This window comes from Trachypithecus francoisi, unplaced genomic scaffold (assembly GCF_009764315.1).
Source record: "Trachypithecus francoisi isolate TF-2019V2 unplaced genomic scaffold, Tfra_2.0 Lachesis_group1, whole genome shotgun sequence".
NCBI classification, from domain to species: Eukaryota; Metazoa; Chordata; class Mammalia; order Primates; family Cercopithecidae; genus Trachypithecus; species Trachypithecus francoisi.
Window position 1 is genome coordinate 9,456,385 of NW_022681454.1, and position 20,428 is coordinate 9,476,812.

A 20,428-nucleotide genomic window follows, 5' to 3' on the forward strand; every position below is an offset into this window, starting at 1 on the left:
CATTTACAGATTTAAAGATTATTCCAAAGGCTGAGCAGCATCACATCTTCAATTTCTGGGATGGATTATATAACATGTCCTAAAGAAATTGGGATGGAGCTTGAGAGACAATATATGGTGTTCAGTGTAGTTCAACAGACAGCAGGTGGCCCTTAATGATGGCTTACAAGATGTTCCGGACTGGGGATAAAAAACTGAATATAATATAGTCTATTAGAGTATACTTTGAGTAAGGTTTTTTTTAACTTTTACTCTATTTGTTTATATCCTAAATATAACAATCTCTCACTTCTGGTCCCCCAAAGTAAGAAAACCTACTTTAAAAATAAGTTTAAAATGATTTTATTGGTAGTATTAACAAAATGTAGTGATTGGAGGTCCTTCAAAATTAAGAACACACGCAAATACTCAACACAGGTCTGCCCTTACTCCCTTGTTTTGTTAGAAATGTTTATTTCATAACATGTACCTACAGGTTAAGCTATTTTCTAAAGCTCTTTATTTAGGGAGGACAGCTACTTTTTGCTTTCCCATTTTTGACTTCCAGAAACCCTTTTAATTCCTTAAAAGGTATTCTAGTTCTGAAAATCCTAAAAAACTTTGCTACATATTCTACTCACGCAATTAAGCTCTGTCAAAGTATGCAAGTTGTGTTTTTAGCTAATGCCTGAAAAACAGTTGATGCTGCAAAGTGCAAATACTTCATGTTGACAGTTAACACTCTGACCTGATTCAAGGCCAATTCTCAGTCCAGCTTTTCAGGAAAAAGCACTGTGTGGTGAGGAATAGGAGATTAAAAAAAGGTGGGGGGAAAAAAAACAACAAAAAAAATCACAGCCTTTTCTTCCTCACTCCTCTCCTCTCCGTATCTCGGGAGCTACTTTTCATGCCACAGGAGTACGATATATAACATGGATAAAACTTCGAATGCTCTCCTTTTCGTAGTGAAATGGTACCAAAGATCTACTTTATAAAAAGCACCAAATAAAAATGCACAAGGACTAAATGCAGTAATAAAATGATCCACAGGGGTTTCCACTCACTTGTTCATATAAACCAGACCCCATCATTCCTGTGCTTTCATTTTCTGAAAGTGAGATTAGACCCTTATAAAAATGTACTTCCAAAATAAATTTCTAGAATATAAAAACGTTCTACATTTTTCCAGCCCATGTATTGTTACAAAATAGGAAATCAGAAAACTAGCTACTGCAATTTTCATATGGTAAAAAATATTTTTATGTGTACACACACATATACACATATATAAAAATGCAAGTTTTAAATTTCAATAAAAAATAACCAATTAACTTGATCATGTATTGAATTATACAAAGAAATGTTGATTACCTGTAATGAGAACAAACTGCAAAGGATTGAAATTCCATCTACTGGAATCGAAGACTTTCCCATGTGGAAAAAAAAAAAAAAATCAAAGTCTCCAATCGACTACCCAATAAGAAATCATTGGTGTCTTTTTCAGGTGTAACAACCCTTCATTCACTGCACCCCACAAATCGCCTAAGGCAGTTAATAGCCCCTGGAGGGAGGGAAATGCAAGTTGGGGCTGCCTCACGGTTGTGCCATCTGTGCTCCACCTGAAGGTCAGTGCCCAGCTGCACAGGCAAGTGAAGACTAGAATCCTGTCTTAAGCTTTTACCAAGCCATGTATCTGCCCAAGAGGCTGGGCTTGTGCAGGGGGCGGGCCTTTTCTAAAGAACACAAATGTGTTGTGTAGACAAGTGACAGTCCTGACATCTGTTGGGAGTGGAAGCAGTGTTCCCGGAGTTGCTTCCCTGAGAGAGCTGAGCAGCAGGGTAAGCATGAATGTGGTTAAGACAGATTAGAAACAGAGCATTACTATCAATGCAAAATAGGGATCATGTTCCTGTAACTTTAGCAAAAACAGTGGGAGGTCTCCATTTTGTTAATTCCTGCCATTTTCTAGTAATTTCATGAGGGAAAACCTTAAGGGGTCTCAAAGGCACAGAAGGGAAGAAACAGTGGGCAAGGAAGTTGTGCTAGTCCACAGGAGGTCCTGTTAAGAAGAAATGACAGGGAGGAGAGTGTCCATGAATCAAAGGGATCAAGAAGCGAGAACAGACAGCATCCACCCATGGTCTCTGGATGAATCCCAAATTAAAAGGCTTATGAAACCCCTTTCACAACTTTATGAGCCTACCTTGAACTGTGTTTGCAAGCTTTAGCTATGTTATAAGCCTGTTCCCTAGCATTTTAAATTGGTCACTTATGTTTCTGGGAGTGGTAAGGACAAAGAGAAAACAGTTTTAGATATTTTCCTTTTGTAATCTTGTTTTGTCTTTGCAAAAAGGTACGTTCCCTTCCTATATGTCATAAATCAATGTATTTTAAAGAAAGCAAAAGCTAAACATTTGAAAATGTTATCTTTCTTCTAACACTTGCAGTGAAAGGAGTAAATCCAGGCAAGCCGTTGAAAACATTCTTTAAAATGGCCAATAAAAGCAAAACTCTTTGTGCTATACAGAACACTTGGGAGTATTACAAAACCAGGGAGGGAGTAAAAGAATGGCCATTTCTCTATAACCAAATTGAAGCCAGTAAAGTAGAAAATATAATTTACATTGTGCACCAAATACTCAGAGCACAAGTTAAAGCAAAAACAAAATGGATGTGCATACCAAAACAAAGGTTTTTCTGTAGCATTTATATGAAGAGCATGTGTAAAACATTCTCAATCTGCCCCTCTGAATGGATTATTAAAGATCTGTATGTACTTAGAAAATGGGGTGCTAAACAAAGAAAAGTCTCAGATCCCACTGAAAATCTGTTCAGTTTCACAGGCTCTCCAGACAAATGTGTATGTACCAATTTGTGTGTACAGTTTCAGAGCCTTCAAATACATTCTGGGGTCCAATCACATTATTTCAGGTTCAGACACCTGGCTCCCAATATTCCTACAGTTCTGAACATTTAGCAGTCCTCTCATTTCTACAGTCTGTATTTCTTCTACTCAATCTTGGTGGAGGGACTCCAAACCGAATAAACTAAAAGATAATTTGCTTTAAAGAGTAACTGTTTACTTATTTGCCCTTGGAGGAAAGAACATCCCAATCTCTAGTTGCTTCTATCAAATGCCGTTGGCCATGACTCATCCACTCTTCCTGGTCTTCATACAGCCGCCCACAAAACCAGCACTTAAATACACACTGTGCAGAATCATCAGGCAAGGAATCCACTACCTGGTAGTTGTTTTTATGAACTTTTTTGAGTTTCATTTTCAACATCATTTGCCTTTTAATTTGACTGGCTTCTTCCGCATTCTGGTAGGTCAGGCGTACATGATGCCGTCTGATGCCTAGCTGACACCTAGTCCTCTCTGATAAAACAACTTTGAGGACATTGCCTTTGTATTTATTTATTACCTTCATCACATTGGTCACTTCTGGTGAGTCCACATCAGGGTGGTTTAACACAATGACTGGCTGGTTCCGACGGGGACACTTAATCAACTGATCTGGCTTAGCTGCTATCAGTCGAAGTTGCCTTGCAACCTGAAAAATTGAAGGATCCTTCAGACAGTGGCTGGGTTCAGCCTGAATTTTGTTTTTCTTCTTGGATAAGTGTATTTGTTTGGTTTTATTTCTATTTATTGAAAGACTTCTGGAAAGCAGTCTCCCTTGCTTACTTAATTCACTGTTTCCTTGCTGTCCATGCAAGAGGCCAGTTTTTTTATGGATGGTGCTACAGACTGCACTCTCTTTTCTCAGTTTAGGGCGCAGAGGTGTCTCGATATTTTTGGACATATCTATTGGCCCCCTTTCACTTCTTAAAGGCTGTAAGTCTGAGTCTGCCTGTCTCACAGGGCAAAATGGAACTGGTTTTATTAACTGTGTTTCACTGCAAGGTATGCTGACAGGTGCTTCACATGTAGCCTCTATGATGTGGGCATCCTCAGAGGAATTAAGAACCCTCAACACAGCCCCTTTGGGGATTAACACTGGTGTGGCAACATGAGCCTTCCTGGCCACTCTGCTTTTGGTTTTCCTATTACTGCCATCTGCAAAGTGTGGATATATTTGTTGATGAGTAAGCTGTCCATTACCAGTAACACCACCATCATTCGGAGGTTTCTGAAGAGTACCTGTGGGATGGCCAGGGCCAGTGACTGACAAGTTGATTTCTTGAATACCTTCAGAGGTAGCTTTTGAAGTTCCCTTTGATGCCTGCCCTACAGAGTGACGATGTGCACTATTTGAAGCCAAAGAAGAAGGCTTGCCACAGGACTCAATTAACTGAGCTATTTTTCTGCGCAACAGTTCAATTGACTTTATTTTAGACGTTGAGCTATTCCACTTAATGCCCTCGGGGACATTTTCAGATCCAGAGCTCAAAGAAAATACTGATGAGATGACTGGGCCATCATTAGTGTTGTTAATCCTTTCAGAATTCTTTAATTCCAAAGGCTTATCCCCAGGCTGTTGAGATCTATCTTCTCCAGTTATGTTTATATGTAAATACTCACTCTTATGTTGAGAGGAAATCTGGCCTACAGTTGAAACTGCCTTGTGTTCCTCTGTCTGGTTATCTTCTTGCTTCCTATTAGAGGAAACCATTTTTACAGGAATACTGATTTTACTTGTAGATTCCAAGTCATTTTCACTTATAGGCAATAAGCCCTTTTCTCCAGAGAAGGAAAAGGTTGCAGGTGATGCAGCAAAAGGGAGTAACTGCTGTGAGTTACTGTGTAAATTTCTTCCATTTTCAGCAAAACAAACAGCAGCTTTATATGGAAAAGGGTGTGATGCAGCTCCAAGACTACGTAAAACACTGTTTTTAAATACAGATGCTAGAGAATGACCTTTTAAGGCAACGGAAGGAAAAGCAGTTCTATGTGGATACAAATTATTTTTTTTCTGAAAATCCTCAATTGTTTCCGAATTAATGAAGGATTTTCCATTGTTGTGCACACTAGAACTTGGCATAATAAAATCGTAAGACCTTACCCATTTCACATTTTTAAGCTGTTTCTGAACTGAAGGTTGAAAACTATCAATGCCTATGAGTTTTCCAACATTCCCGTCAACTGTCAATGACTTTGTTTTTTCTGCAGAAAGTATTTTTTGTTCATTTGAACCCTTCTCGTTCACCATACATTCAGAATTACCTCCATTACCCCTCCTAGCTTCAAGGCAATTATTTTCTTCCAGCGGAAACAGTTTCAGAACAAGCTGCTGTGTACCATTGACAACCTTCACGTCTATCAACTGGGCTAAACAGTTTGCAGGAACAACTAGTTCTGCTGGTGCAACAACTGTCAATGGCATACCTGGCTGAACAGGTTCTTTCGCAGGGGATAACACTTCTACTTCAACATTTTTGTTCTCAAATAGGTTGACTTCATTTGGCTCAGACAGGGTCATTTTATTTGGAATACAAACTACATCTTTTTGGTATTCCTTTGGTTCAGGTAACAACATGATATTGTGCATTTTGTCTTTATTTGCATGGAGAGAGAAACCTGACAGTTGATCTGACCACTTATTTTGAAATGCAGTCTGTGGACTGGAAGCTTTTAGAAGCTCTGGGTTTTGTTTTGAAGTTCCGGTTCTTTTTGGCTCCAGCTTGGCAACAGCTTTGACTGGCCGTTTCGCACCTGCCCTTTCATGTACTCTCTTTGTGTGTTTGACAATATAATCATTTCTAATAGCACCATAGTCACAATACTCACACTGATAAGGAAATATGCCTGTGTGTTTCACCAAATGCCTCTGAAACTCTCCTTTCGTATACGAAATGTAGCTGCAGTGAGAACAAATGAACTTAATCTCCTCGTGTTGAAGGGTGTGCTTTTTGTACTGCAGCGGGTCCTTTGTGGAAAATCGACATTTATCACAATAGTATTTGCCTGGCTTAAAGTTCCTTACCTTAAATTTGTTACTGACAGGACTTGAGAAGTTTTCAGTTTTATTTCCAACATGAGTAGCACTGGGATTATTGCTCACAAAATGAAAATTGGGAGGAGCTGCACCGAGGCTGCACTGGAAGCAGACATATATACTGTCCTTCCCTGTACCCTTCTGCAAATCTTGAAGAGAGATCTTGTGAACACTTTTGCACTTTGCACATGTAGCAATGGTCATCATGGCAGCCTCTGCCTCAGAGCCTTGATACAAAAGGGTTTGTGCTTCTTGTCTATCTGGGCGAGGTGCTCCATTAGCATCAGGCTGTTTGGGTGACATGGTCAAGGAATTATGTCCACCCTTCAAGTGTGTAGTGTATAGCTGCTGTCCAATATCCTTCATCTTATCTGCATTTCTAAAAAGAGCCAACTAAAATTCAGAAAGTCTTCACATGATAAAATCCTTAGGAGATATCCTTCTATACAGTTTGTGATGGGTAGGGGAGCAGCTACTTCTTGGGTGCATACTTAATTATCTTTTTTTATATACTGTCACAGTAGGTGCATGATTCCAAAATATGACTGCTTTCAGCTCTCTGACATTCCAGGTAACACTAAAGGAAAACAAAATTATAAAGCATGATTAATATAAGAGTTTGGCTAAGCTATTAACAAACTTATCTATATTTTAATGACTTTGGATATTTTATGGTAAATCTCAACATATGATTTTAGACACATGTTATAACAAGAACACAACACAGTTGGTAAGTAAGCCTAAATTGAAACCATTTTCAAACTCAGCCCCCTATAAATTATCGTTTTAGCCAAATAATGAATGAACACAGGTATACCAGGAGCAAGGACATCACAGCAGCCATTCAGGACAGCCTTTGATTAGTGAAAGTCATTTTCAAGTGTCAGCACATCTTTCATAGATATAATTTCATATTAGCTTCACAAAAATGTCATACAGCACACTGTCAGTTCAGTTTTTGAACAAGTTAGTTATCAAGTGGTTCACATTTGTTTCTACATTATAGATTACCAGCTTGAATACCAACTCTCTCACTCACACACTTAATTTGCTTTCATGAGTGGTAAGAAGCCCATAATACTGACAATGTTAGCAAGCCTGCTGCAACATCTTATTGGGAATCTACTATGTGCTGGGCATTATTCAAAAGTGCTGTAAGGCAATGAATGAAAGCAAATCAGTCCCTATCCTGGTGATGCATACACTGCAGAGGGGGAAACAGATTACATATTTGCCAATTGTGGTAAGATACTTGAGAAAAGAAATACCATAAAGCAAGGCCAACAGGACAAGGAAGGTCATGGTGATGAGGTTGCAGGGCTGGGTGTGGAGGTGAGGATAGTCAGAAAAGGCCTCATGCTAAGTTCATGTCTGAGCAGAGACCTGGGGGCAACCACAGTAAGCATTGGCTGCTGGAAAAGGGGTGTTTCCAGCAGAGAAAAGGCAAAGATCTGTGGGAAGTGGAGCTGCTGCTCGTGAGGAACAGCAAGGGGAATGGGTAATAGAAGACATGTTCCAGGAAAGACAATAACCCAGTATTGTATGGACATGGCAGGAGAGAGGCTGGGGCAGAAAGGAGATCACGGATGGCCTGGCCTGGGACACAAGAGGTAACAAACGTTTTCTAGAGCACGTAAGCACTCCAATATACACAGAGTGACTTTTTTTTTTTTTTTTTGAGACAGTGTTTTGCTCTTATTGCCCAGGCTGGAGTGCATTGGTGCAATCTTGGCTTACCGCAACCTCCACCTCCAAGGTTCAAGAGATTCTCCTGCCTCAGCCTCCCGAGTAGCTGGGATTATAGGCTTGTGCCACTACGCCCGGCTAATTGGGTTTCTCCATGCTGGCCAGGCTGGTCTTGAACCCCTGACCTCAGGTGATCCGCCTGCCTCAGCCTCCCAAAGTGCTGGGATTACAGGCACTGGCCAGAGTGACTCTTTTATACAATCTTTTTAAAGACACTTATTTTCCCAGAATATGCCAAACTAGGAGCATAACAAAATCCATTCTAGTTTGGAATCTGCTAAAAGCCTTTCTTTCGTGACTTAAGATAGTCACTTAGATCTTCTGAACCTCAGTTTTTCATCTGGCAACTAGACTTAGGAACAATTATCCAATCCCTCCCAGAGCCACCATGATGATTAGAATGCTAGAGTATAAGAACGCTAGAGTGTTTCGAGTCCTTCTCCCAGTGTCTAGAGGCAACCAGAGGGACTCAGTCAGTGTTTGTTCAATGACAATGATGGGTAGCAACACAGGTAGCTTCCTTCTGGCACAATGTTAACAGGTCAAGAGCCATATAAAAGGTAGTCTGAAAGACCGACGGGGGGGGGGGGGGGGGTGAAAAAGCCCCTCCATAGGGGCTCAAGAGATACAACAGTAATGCACTCAGATCTGGCGTAAAACCTGCCCTTTGGAAAGCACCAAAATAACATATCATATCTGATGATAAGCTGTATTTTCTTTGGCAGTGTTGTCTTTTCCTACTCTACTTTTGCCAAAGACCTTCTTCAAAAGCAGTTTCCAGCATGAAATCAGGCCCTCAATCAGACTTGCCCTATCTTAAGTATGCATACAACACTTAGACATCAAGCAGATGGAGACCTGCAGGGTTGCAGTGGAGGGCTGGAGAAACATCTATCCCCTCAATGATGAAACACATACCTGTGTAAGGGGATCGTGATTTTGGACAGGACACATGAATGCCTCAAGCTGGCAAACAATACATGGGCAAAGATAAGGCTTTTCACATTACGCTGCATTTCTGGTAGAGACAACACAACTTTCAGGAGTCATTATGAGAAGCTGGCACACACTTTGATTTCCAAATTTGCAGAGGCTTTAGTGAAGGAAGACAGAAGTAACTCCCAGGATTTCTGCTGTTCATCAAGCGACCTCAAGCAGGAACTCACCTGCATCTCTTACTCATCTATTAAAAACAGGCCCATGACTTCTATGGCCAGTCTGACGCTGCTGATCCTCAAAATCACATACTTTATCATCTAAAGAATGCTACTATCATCAACATAGTCATGTCAGCATTGTTATCCAGGTAAAACAGAAAAGCTGCAGCAGCAGCCAGAACCCAAGAAAACCAAAGCCTAAGGAATGAAGAGGCTTAAGACTGGTGATAAGGGGGATCTGATCCAGCAGTTCTCAACCTGGAAAAGCCTCAGAATCAAGAGCAAAAATGGATAATTTCCCAGGATTCATCTAAAAGCGAGTGAATCTAAGTCTCAGGAGAGAAGGAAGGAAAAGAGATTTTTGTGGCACCCTAGGTAATCCTGATGAAAAGCCAGCATTCCAAATTACTGGTTGAAGCTTCTGAGAATATTTAAATCCTTAAAACATCTTCTGCAACTGACCATGCAGCTGATAGTTTCATATTGCCATAAACAAAAAACCATTTCCCTCTATAGGCAGACAATTTTATTTTCACATAGTTCTCATTATCAACAATTTACCCTTAAATGAAACAGAAATCAGCTTTCCTATAAATTTCCTTGTTCTGCCTTGACTCTGGAGCAACAAAAATAAACTTAATTCCTCTTGACCAACCAGTTACCAATCTACACATCTTTCATCCTCATTTCTCAATTCTGTTCAAAAGATTTGCATACAAGTTGGTATCTAAGTTTATGCTTTGACCTACCAGTCTCATAATACTAGTGAGTGTGAGAAAGAAACTTGCCTGCCACAATTTGCTTACCAACTATTTCAACATAACACCCTCTATATTAGCCCTAAGAAATTCTCAACTAAGTCATGTGACAAGATTCCTATATTTTAACAATTATCCAAACCAGCATTCCACTGGCTCATTTTCAGTGTTTCAGCCTCTTGCTCGGCCCCCAGGAGTCTTCAAAAATCACAGAAGGTACTTTGCCATTTTTCTCTCTAAGTCCTTTCAAAAGTTGGGGGTGGGGAGGTATAATTTATTCTAAAACTGAATACTTGAAAATCTGAGACAGACTGGGCAGTAAGATCATGTCCATCAGGAAGGAATGGAGAGCATCCCAGCCAAGGAAAGTCCCCAGAGAATACACCAAGCCAGCCAGAATGCATGAGGAAGGCACAGCCCTCTTGGAGAGGCCTCTGCAAAACTTTCTCAGCAGTTATTGTGAATTAAGAATCCATAGGAGCAAGTGCCAATATGAAGCATGCAGCCATGATTATTAGCAAATGCAGTGCGATGGGGAAGGCAGGACATATGGGCCGTAATAGGAATATGTCACCTGTTTGAAAGTATCTTCTTGGCTTCTAAACTATGCTCAAAATAATGCAATATTACTACATTGCCACATCCCTCTGTGCAAGTGAAAAAGATGTGAGATTTCTTCATAACAAGTAGATGGGAGTTCTCTTTCGCCTTTGTAACCTGTGTGTCTAGCGACAGGGGAAAATGCATCTCAGATGTAATACTCCAAGACAAAGATAAATGGACACAGCCGCATGAAGAATGAAGATGGCTCCGATGTTGGTATTTATACATGGACACTCCTGAGGGACAGCAAGCCTATCTATGTAAAAGGCTCTCAGCCCATCCCTTCCACACAACGTCCTCCATGGTTCACATCCAAGTACACACACCTGTGAAGCTGAGTCATCTTGGCAAGTTATGGCCCTGGGGGTGGATCACCAACGAGTACAAAAGACCCTGGAGACAAAGCTGTGCATGGGTATGCTGGAACTGAAAGGGTACTCAATAAATCACTAATATAAACAGCAGGGTCAGTGTTTGCCTACCCTGCAAACTCTCAACATCTGTTACAAAAGCCTCTGCATTTGACGTCTTAGGACTTTCAGATGGCTTAGGAAAGCACTCAAAAACACAGAAAATAGTATCATTGATTTTATGGCACAATAAATAAGATGTCCATTTATTAATTTGCCTGTTTTCAAAAAATTATTTAGCAACATACAGTGAGTTTTCTAATGTAGAATGACATACAGCATGAGCCAAAGATGACTGCCACGCACCAAAGGCGAGTGGCACAGTGTGTCACAGATGTGCTCTCTGGACTGAGTCTTATCTTTCTTCAAAGGAAAGACCTGGAAATAGCCCTGAATGCATTCACTGTTGGTGGGTTTTCTTTTGATTTTGAGCTCACTTGCCCTGTTTTCTTAAAAACTTCTTACAGAGACATAAAAACAAAGTATCGAGTTTGGAAGAATCCAGATCAGTGACATTGTGGGCTATAAAAAAACATAAGAGACTGTGTAAGTTCCTATTAAAAATGAAGCACTTGACTTCTAAATATTGGAAACATCTAATGCTCAACAGAATTAGAAGAGAAATAAGTTGTAACACAGTGTTTAAAGCTAGAGATTCAGGAATCAGATTATAAGGTTTAAAATCCCAGCTCTATCACTTTCTAGATATATGACCTGGGTATGCAAACTGTTTTGATTCCTCACCTGTAAAATGAGACAGAAACAGTACATACCTACCCCACAGAGCTACTGGGAGGATTAAATTACTGACATATCATAAGCTGTTAAAAATATTATTTTCCATTTTTAATTTAAAAAAATACCAATCACATAGTCAGAGGGGCTAAAATACAGTTTTCTTAGTTGCCTAATTAAGTGCTCTACTCAGAACATGCCCTGAATCTCACTTTATATTTTAATCTTATTTGTCTGGTTATACAGCCCAAAAGATAATTTACCTCTGTGTGGCAAAACCACCCACCTAGCTTTAGTGCAAAGGGGCTAACAGCCATTTATAATCACCATAGAAAAGATGCTCCAACTACAAGAGTACTCACAACAATATAGGTTTATATATAAACTAGTTACTAAACTACCTTTTCCTCACCCACTTCTCTCAAAGTTCAGCCAAAGTGTGAAATATCCCTGTAGCAAATGAATGTGTTTCTGTGATAAATGTTAATGTGAAAAGGTGGCCAAAGCATACATGCTACATGGACCACCACATACATTTCTGTTCATGAGATGCCCAGCAAGCTCAGTGTTAGCTGACTGTGACTGCATCATTTTTGGATGGAGAAGCAGACTTAAGCAGCTCTTTTCAGGAACTCTGACCCCAAAGTCCTCCTTTGAATGTGGCCTCTACCATACTCATTGCTGGGGCAGGGTATAGCTGCTGTACCTATGAAGATTACAATGGAATGGGTGGAAAGGTTTATGGTTCCATCTCTGATCCTGTCCCTTATTTGCAGGGTCCTTCAACAAATAATTTTTCTCTGTGCATTGACAAGCAAGGAATAATGCTTTACCATCAGCAAACTTAAAGGGCGATCAGGAGATTTCCATCTCTGATCCTGTCCCTTATTTGCAGGGTCCTTCAGCAAATAATTTTTCTCTGTGCATTGACAAGCAAGGAATACTGCTTTACCATCAGCAAACTTAAAGGGCGATCAGGAGATGCAAACTAGATAATGTATGCAAAGCATTAAGCCCAATGGCATAACCACTTACAAATTGTATCTATATTCCTTCTGTGTCTTTCACCATAGCAAAGGCTTGTCTAGCTTTCCCAGTAACCAAAATTTTAAAACAATTCTACCCCAAAGTGCCCAGTAAACACTTAAAATCAATCAGGAAAAAAAAATTCAAAATTAGACATCAACTGCCAACATTTCCCCAGTAGGATGATATTGAGGAAGAAACTGTTGCCTCAGAAAGAGCTTTTTCAGACCATTAATATGAATCAGAAGCAAAGTGCTGAGTGAACAGATTTAAAAGGGGGAAAAAATCCATTAACTGTCATAACCTTTTTGTCAAACTACCTTGCAATGAGATGACTGAATTGCAAACTGATTGCCATCTTGATGATGAAAAATACTTCCACATGCTGCTGACAAATGTACCATCCTTGGGATCCTAGATTTCCATCTGAAACCAAGTGTACTGCTTGGGCAGCAGAATGGACCAAGAAGGCTGCAGGAGACAGCCCGATTCCTCTGCTTTCCAGGTGAAAGAAGCTGAGTGTAACACAGTAGAGAATAACGACCGTGGGACATCAAGAACAAGGTTCAAAACCTAGGTGTCTGGTTTACTAGCACATGATTTCAAACTTGATAACCTATCTGAGCCTGAATGTTCTCACTCATAAACTGAGAATATTTCTCATTTATACAGTTGATGTGAGGATAAATGAGAAAAGGGTGTATGCAAGTGGGAGGTAACTTTATGCTTGGCAAAGAGTAGATGTTTCGTTAAGAAATCAGTCAGTATATTTTTTTAAGATGCCCTCACAGGTAGAAGAATCCAATAATGTCCAGAGAAGCAGATACTGCTTAGCTTAACAAATGAATCTGATGAGGCAAAAGTCTGTATCAACATAAGTTCATTAGTTGGCAGGAAGTGAGGGTCTTCTCCCCACCCTGTCTACAGGGAATATTCTGGAGATTGACTTGACACTGCTGTGCACATCAACTGAGTCTATATCAGAAAACAAAGGAAATAATACTATAGGCTTTTTCTTAACATTTTAAGAAAAAAAATCTTTCTAAAAAAGAATACAGCCAGTATTAAGAGTGCGTAATGTTTAAAACTTAAACTTTGTATGTGAAAAAGAAAATGTGAAAGAGCAAATGTGCTCTTGTAAGCATTAAAAATACATATGGTAAAAATAAGGTAGTATTACAAGGAATATTACAAAATTTTATGTCATGAAGCACACCAAATGACTCCAGGTCTCTAAAGGTGCTAAAAATGAGACGTGTATATTTCAAAAAAGAAATCAAAAAAGGATTTCCTTTTTGCCTTAAAAATTTGCAGAAAAAAATGAATTCAGAGTTTAATAAAACAGTATAATCAAGCACAGAAAAAATATCTCCCATTAAATCAGTAGTTCTTAACCCTGGCTGCATTAGGGCAATTGGCCTGTCATGTGCCCGGGATATTAAACTTATTTTTTAGAGGAGGTCCCTGGGACAACTGATCACCCCACTGCACACCAGAATTACTTGGAAGCTTCAAAAATAATGATGTCCCCCACCACCCCCAAGGCTCCACTGTAATTGGGGAAGAGATGGGGATATTGGGATTTTTAAAAGCTTCCCAGGTAATTCTCACATGCAGCTATGCAGCCAAGGTTGCAAACCACCTGGCATTACAGGTGCACGTGCACTTGGGATTGGCAAGAATAATATTGACATCCTTGTACAAGATTTTATATTCTTGTGGGTGCCTGGAGATGGGGTGAGGCCACCACCCTGGAGCTGTAATGGGACAAACAGACTCAGGGTTCCACCCTTGCATAGCCCTGTGACCCTGGAAACACCAATGATGCTCTCTGTAAAGTGTATAATGAGGTATCTACTTTGCAGATTCTTAGAAATCTGAATGTTCCTGGCACAGTGCCTGGCATAGTGTGAGTACAATGAGCACTGCCCAGGACTGTTTTATCCCCACACCTGCTGTGGGCTGCTGTTTTTAAGGAGTCTAACAGAAGATGGAGAGAAGTAAATGGGTATGATAAGTAGAGTAGTGAATGTTCTATCAATGATCTGATTAGAGTGCTCTCCCAGTGGCTGGCTGCTTGTCAATCCTGGAGCACCTTGGCCCTTGGCCCAAGTCAGATGGAAAGACTGCCTGCATAAGCAGGTTCCTATGTTACCTCGAAACTTCTCAAAGCCAGCCTTCAATTATCTGCTTCTTCCCTGATAACACTTCTGTTGAAGTTATATGGCTTTTTGAAGATCAGAGTTGGTGAACAGCAAGTGTGTCCAGTCTTACATTCTTTGTTTTCTGCTACCCTGCTGTGTGAAGCTGTGAAATGAAGCCATAGACAGTATCGCTGCCACTTCAGCACTGTTCTTACTTCCTGCCTGGAGCCTTGGAGTTGCAGATACAAGTAAAAAATGTGGCAAGTCCCACGGGCTCTTCCTTCTCCTTCAGGCCTTCTCTTCTCAGGCGTGGAGTGCCATGAGTTTCACAACCTCAGGCCCTGGTGTAGGCTTCTACATCAGAACCCTGGGCGTCAGCAAGGCGCTGCACAAAGAGGCCTGCAACAGAAGCCAAACACTTGGGTTTAAGTCCTGGACAGGCACAGTCTTGGTTTCTCAGAGAGTGCTGAAGATAAGGGGAATGAGCCCCAGAAGTGGTTCTCAAGCAGGGGTGTATGGCAAAGTCACCCACGGAACTTAAAAAGGATTCCCAGGACTCACATGCAACCTAGCAAATCAGGTTACCATTTCCTGGGGTGCGGCTCAGGCATATGGTTGAAAATTCTCCCTAGTTGATTTTGATGCCTCCCCACCCTCACCCCATGATGACAATGTTTAGACTGGCTGATCTGTACTGCTTTCACTCCAAGGATGAATCCTGGAAATTGCAGTTAGCTGGGTTTGCATAACAAAGAAAAAGGAGTAGACAACAGGCGGTTTGAGAACAATCAAAATTGGGAAAACCCTCCCTGGTAAGGATCTTGTTTATCATGATCAATAGCAAAGGGTTTGGCCAAGGCAGGCACTCAGTAAGGTTCGTATTGGTTGAAAGAATGAGTGAACAAATGAAAGAGCAGCCTTCACAGCGACAAAAATAAAATGTTCTTTGTTCTTCCTTTTGCACAAAAACTGGCCCCATCCCCTTACTTAAAGGCAAATAAATCTCTAGAGATCTCAATGGATTTTTTTAAATTGCCATTTTGCATTTTTAAAATCTTCAGATTGGGCATAATACATCAGAAAGGAGTTCCAATAAATAAAGTAATGCCATCCTTTGTCTGCTCTTTTCAAATTGCATTTGCAATGAATGTTATCAGCATAACAAAACTGTCTACATACAAAATGTTATTTTTCAAGGCTAAATGTGATCCAAGATGAAGGTAATTTTTAAAAATTGCATCCTAGGTTAAAGATATCAGTATCACACAATTTTTAAAAAGAACTATTTGTGTCCTACTCAAAGAGACAACAGTATATAACATTGGTTTCTAAAACAGTATTTCCTGAACCCTTGGGTGTGTACTGACATCACAGGCTGGGCTGAACTTTGCTCTGTGTGACTCCAGAGACAGAAAGAGATGCATTCCCATCTTCAGTCTCTGCTCTACTGTAGAAGAGTACTGCAAGCTTCTAGAGACCCAGGTTTGCCTTAACTCTTGGTGATTTCAAGTCTAAACTTAGGATGGTTTAAGGATTCTAACACAACATTAGATTTAAGCTACGTAGATTTCTACTTTTAAATAGGACATAATGTTCAGTAGTTCGTTTTTTTTTAATGTTAGGTTGACAAATCGTTCATTATTCCAATTTTTAAAGTCAGGTATTTTAACGGGATACATTAGCCAACTTACAAAGACTTAAGTGTTTTCTCCCGTTCGCTCTTTTGGCTTTTCCTTTCTGGTTAGGAAACTTTCATTCTCTTGAACCCTGAAATTTCTTGGCTTTATAGAGCCCCAAACCCCAAAGACACCAAGATAAGACGGGCACGCCGGGATGGGGAGGTCCCACAATGACATCAGCATTTGGAACAATTCAAACCTTCACTATCTCTTCTCACTCAACCTCCTACGTCCTCACCCCCTGCAAAAGATGCGCAGGATCTCGATGGACGAGCCCACCCCTGAGACCCTCTCAAGGAAAGACAATGCCAGGCTGGTTTTCGAGTTTATTGTTGGCACGCTCCCCCGATGGCAAGCAGCATCCGAGGCGAGCGCGCCTAAGCCTGGCGCTCAGAGGACGAGGCCAGGTGCAAGGGGCTCATCGTCGTCTCCCAGAAGGGCCCGCTCGCCGCGAGGGAAGGCCGGGATTCTTCCAACCGAAGAAAACCAAAACCGTCAATGCTCAGCTCGGAGGCCCGCAGGAGGCTTTAAAAATGGCCTCCTGACGACACTTCCTGCTTGGCGCGGACAGTAGGAGCCCTCGGAGGAGACATCCTTCATAACGCTGGGGGCAGGGAGCACAGGCTGGGCCAGCGGCACCACACGAACTGCCCTGCGGGACCCCGCCACCCCGCCCCGGTCGCCCTAGCGCGTCGGACGAGTCCGCGGGGTCGAGGCGCACAAAGGCGAGCTGGGGGCGCCGGGCCGGACCCTGACCCCAGGCCGGGCCCGCGTCCCTGCTCAACACGCGCCAAGCCGCGGCCCGGGCCCCCACCCCAGCCAGTGCCCCACGCCCACCAGCCAGAGCCCGCGTTTGGCCTTCCCGGTGCGGCTCGCCACGACGCCAGCTCGCAGCGTGGGCACGCGGGGCCGTGGCCGCGCGACCCGCCCCGGCTCGGCCCGGCCCCGTCAGGCCCCCGCCCCGCGCGGCCCCACCACCCGGCCGCAGCCGGCGCTTCGGTCACGTACACGCGGATCCAGGGGCCCTTGCCCTCCCGCTCAGCTACTTACCCAGCAGGCCGGATTCGGGTGCCAGGTCCCGGCAAAGGGGCGTCTACATCGCCGGCCGCAGACCTCCAGCGCCGCGCCCGCTGTAGGTCCCTACCCGGGGGGCGGAGCCCGCGCGAGCCCCGCGCGTGCGCAGTGTGAAGCAGCGGCGCGGCTCCAGCGAGGCCGGCGCCTGAGGTCTCTAAGGCTGCGCCCACCCCCGCCGGGCTTCTAAGCTGTCCAGAGCGGGAAGCCTCAGACCCGGCCCAGCCCCACTTCTGGGCTTAGAGCTTGACCCAACACGTTCGCAGGGTAGCCAGCGAGGTCCACACTTAGCCATGCCGCAGGCTCAGAGCCTCCTCTGCAAAAGAAGGATTCGGCTTCGGTCCTGGCCCAGTCCGCCATCCCGGGGCGCCTGCCTGGTACCGGGTCCCGCGAGGGGCGGCCTTGGCGCCTGCCCCCAGGGAGCCTGCAGTCCTGCAGCGGGTGAGTGAAAGCGAGAGAAAAGGAGCTCAGGTCCTCAGCCTCCAAACTCATCCTTCTTGGAGAGCTTCAGTGAAAGAGATGGCCTTGAAGTCCTGGGTACAAATCCTGACTCTCCCGGACTCCTTTACATCTTAGCTACTGGACCATGGAGAGAAAGTCCCCTGACCTGAAAGAGACCTCAGTGTCTTCATTTCTGAAGATGAGGAAGGTCGTATGTGAGGCGCAAAGCCTCCTCTAGCAGTTGGGTGTTGTGAGGGTCAGAGGGGACAATGACTGGGAGTCTGGAGACGGTGTGAGCTCATTTAATGCCAGAGTTTCTTTCCTGCCTCGTGGACTTAAGTGCTATTTTGGGCGAACCAAATGCCCTCTAGATACACCTGCATCTACGATCTGGAAGGAAGACATATTTAGAATAGAGCCGCTAAGAGGAAAGAGGACCATATTGCCAGGTCCCGCATAATCAGTGACTCCCCACAAAGTGAAACTGCTCTCCAGCAGGGGCTGGTTGAGGCAAGGGAGCAGCGTCACTGGGAAGTACAGTTTCTTCGGGATGAACAGCTAAAGTTTATTTCAAAGCTCTGGAAGCGGGGGGCAAGGCTGGTTTTCATCACCTTCCTGTTGGCGGCCAGAGGTCGGCGTGCACGGACAGCAGCCAGTATGCTGCACGGAGGAGATGTGGGGCTGGGCAGTAGTACCCCATGGAGAAGATGAGTTGAGGAAGACAGGCTCAGCCACAAGTCCAGCAGCTGACCAAAACCTTCGCCACTGAAATATCAGGAGCCGAGCAGAAGAAATAGCAGCCCAGAGAGCAAATCCTTCTCCCTGCCTTAGGCTGCAGTGCTCGTAACCCCGGTCCTGATCAGGGAGCTGCTAGGCTCCTGGTTTTCTATCTACTAGGGCTCAGAGAAGCTAAGGGACCTCTTCTCAGAAAAACACATTTATGTGCAGATAGCTCCTATCAGAGGCAATATGCCAGAGAGTTCAAAGTCTCCCTCAAGAGTAGGGTCAAGTTGGGAAGGGCGTTGAGAATCCAAACTAGCAGCCACTGTCTGAAAATCTCTAGTGGCAAAAAGAGCCACATCAGGAAAAACTATTAATTCTAAGTATTGGAGAATCTGAGGTCTAAACATTAGAGAAAATGTTCCTAAACTGTAGCCCAAATTGTTGCCTCTCCTCATAACTTCTACTCATGCATCACAGTTCCGCCCTCTTAAGTCACACAGAATTGATGCAAGGTACCTGCGGGTCTCCTGGGAGTTTCTCCCAAGTTAGAACTGGTTATGAATCCCAGTTCGGGCGCACAGAAGTTGTGAGCCTGTCCGCACCTCAGTTTCTCATGTAAAATTCAGTGTACAATAGGTCCTTCCTCCCAAGGGGGTTGTCAACATTGAACAAGAGAAAGCAAGTCAGGACTTACCACAGTCCCTGGTAGATAGAAGTGAATGTTAACTTACTCTTCAGTAGCCCAAATTCAGGGAGATGAAATGCTTTGTGGAGAGTCTGGAAATGGGATGTTTACAGCCTGAAAAAGGGTCAAGGAAAGACAGAAACTTACTTCAGCAGAAACCTTTAAGGTTGATGTCCCCAAAAGTCTTCTGATGCTTGCAAGTGTGAATCATTACACATTCCCTACACTTATGTCTGCCCTTCATTGTCTTCTTCCCCACCCCCAGCTTAGTTTGCCTAAATTCCGTGGATCACTTCTGTCACTAGTTGAATTGTTTCCCAGAAAAATACGTTGAAGCGCTAATATCCCCCACCCCCAACTTATGGATGTGACCTTATTTGGAAACAGGGTCTTTACAGATGTAAGACAAGGTCATTAGGGTGGGCCCTTATCCAATGTGAATGGTGTCCTTATAAGAAGAGACACAGAGAAGAAAATGCCATGAGAAGACACGGCGACACACAGGGAGAAGAAGCCATGGACAGAGGCAGAGATTGGAGTATACAGCCACAAGCCAACGGTTGTCGGAAGATGGAAGAGGCAGGAAGGCCTCCCCTAGAGGGTTCAGAGGGAGCATAGCCCTGCGGACATCTTGATTACAGACTTCTAAGCTGACAGAACTGTGAGACAATACATGTTTGTTTGGTACAGCCACCCTAAGAAACCAATGCACCCTCCTAGTTATGACTACCTAATGTAGGAGAGAAGAGGGAAGATGTGAACCAGTCACTGAGTATAAGATTTGGGAGCCAACATTCATTCATTCACTCATTCATTAAACAAAACATGTATTTGGCCGGGCGCAGGTAGCTCATGCCTGTAATCGCAGCACTTTGGGAGGCCAAGGCGGGCGGATCACCTGAGATCAGGAGTTCAAGACCAGCCTGGCCAACAAGGTGAAACCCCGCCTCTACTAAAAATACAAAAATTAACTGAGCATGGTGGCAGGTGCCTGTAATCCCAGCTACTCGGGAGGCTGTGGCAGGAGAATTGCTTGAACCCAGGAGATGGAGCTTGTAGTAAGCCAAGAACCAGCCACTGCATTCCAGCCTGGGCAACAGAGCAAGACTCTGTATCAAAAACAAAACAACACAAGGCTAGTGCTGAGGCTAGAGGAATGAGGAACAGGGTAAGGCTCAGCCCTCAGGGAACATTCATTTCCAGACCACAAGCCTTACAGATGCAATGACCGGGACTTGGGAGATGAGCTGTAAGCCATGAGCAGGAAAGCTGCCATAAGAAGACAGAGAACGGGGGAGAGGAGAGCATATACAAAGGCCCTGAGGTGGGTGC

The 20,428-nt window shown here is 43.3% G+C and overlaps 1 protein-coding gene across 3 annotated transcripts; it reads right to left on the minus strand.

The window, feature by feature from the left end:
- Positions 1–235: 235 nt before the first annotated feature.
- On the minus strand, positions 236–17,346 carry ZNF518B (zinc finger protein 518B). 3 transcript variants are annotated; one of them, XM_033213752.1, is made up of 3 exons: positions 17,227–17,344; positions 14,713–14,896; positions 236–6,495 (listed from the first exon to the last, which is right to left on the minus strand). In XM_033213752.1, the coding sequence occupies exon 3, from the start codon at positions 6,282–6,284 to the stop codon at positions 3,063–3,065; it is 3,222 nt and encodes a 1,073-aa protein (XP_033069643.1). In that variant the 5' UTR covers positions 6,285–6,495; positions 14,713–14,896; positions 17,227–17,344; the 3' UTR covers positions 236–3,062. The 3 variants fall into 3 exon arrangements, with proteins under 3 accessions (XP_033069643.1, XP_033069641.1, XP_033069642.1); XM_033213750.1 differs by having other exon boundaries at positions 14,509–14,896; XM_033213751.1 differs by lacking the exon at positions 14,713–14,896 and having other exon boundaries at positions 17,227–17,346.
- Positions 17,347–20,428: the final 3,082 nt, after the last annotated feature.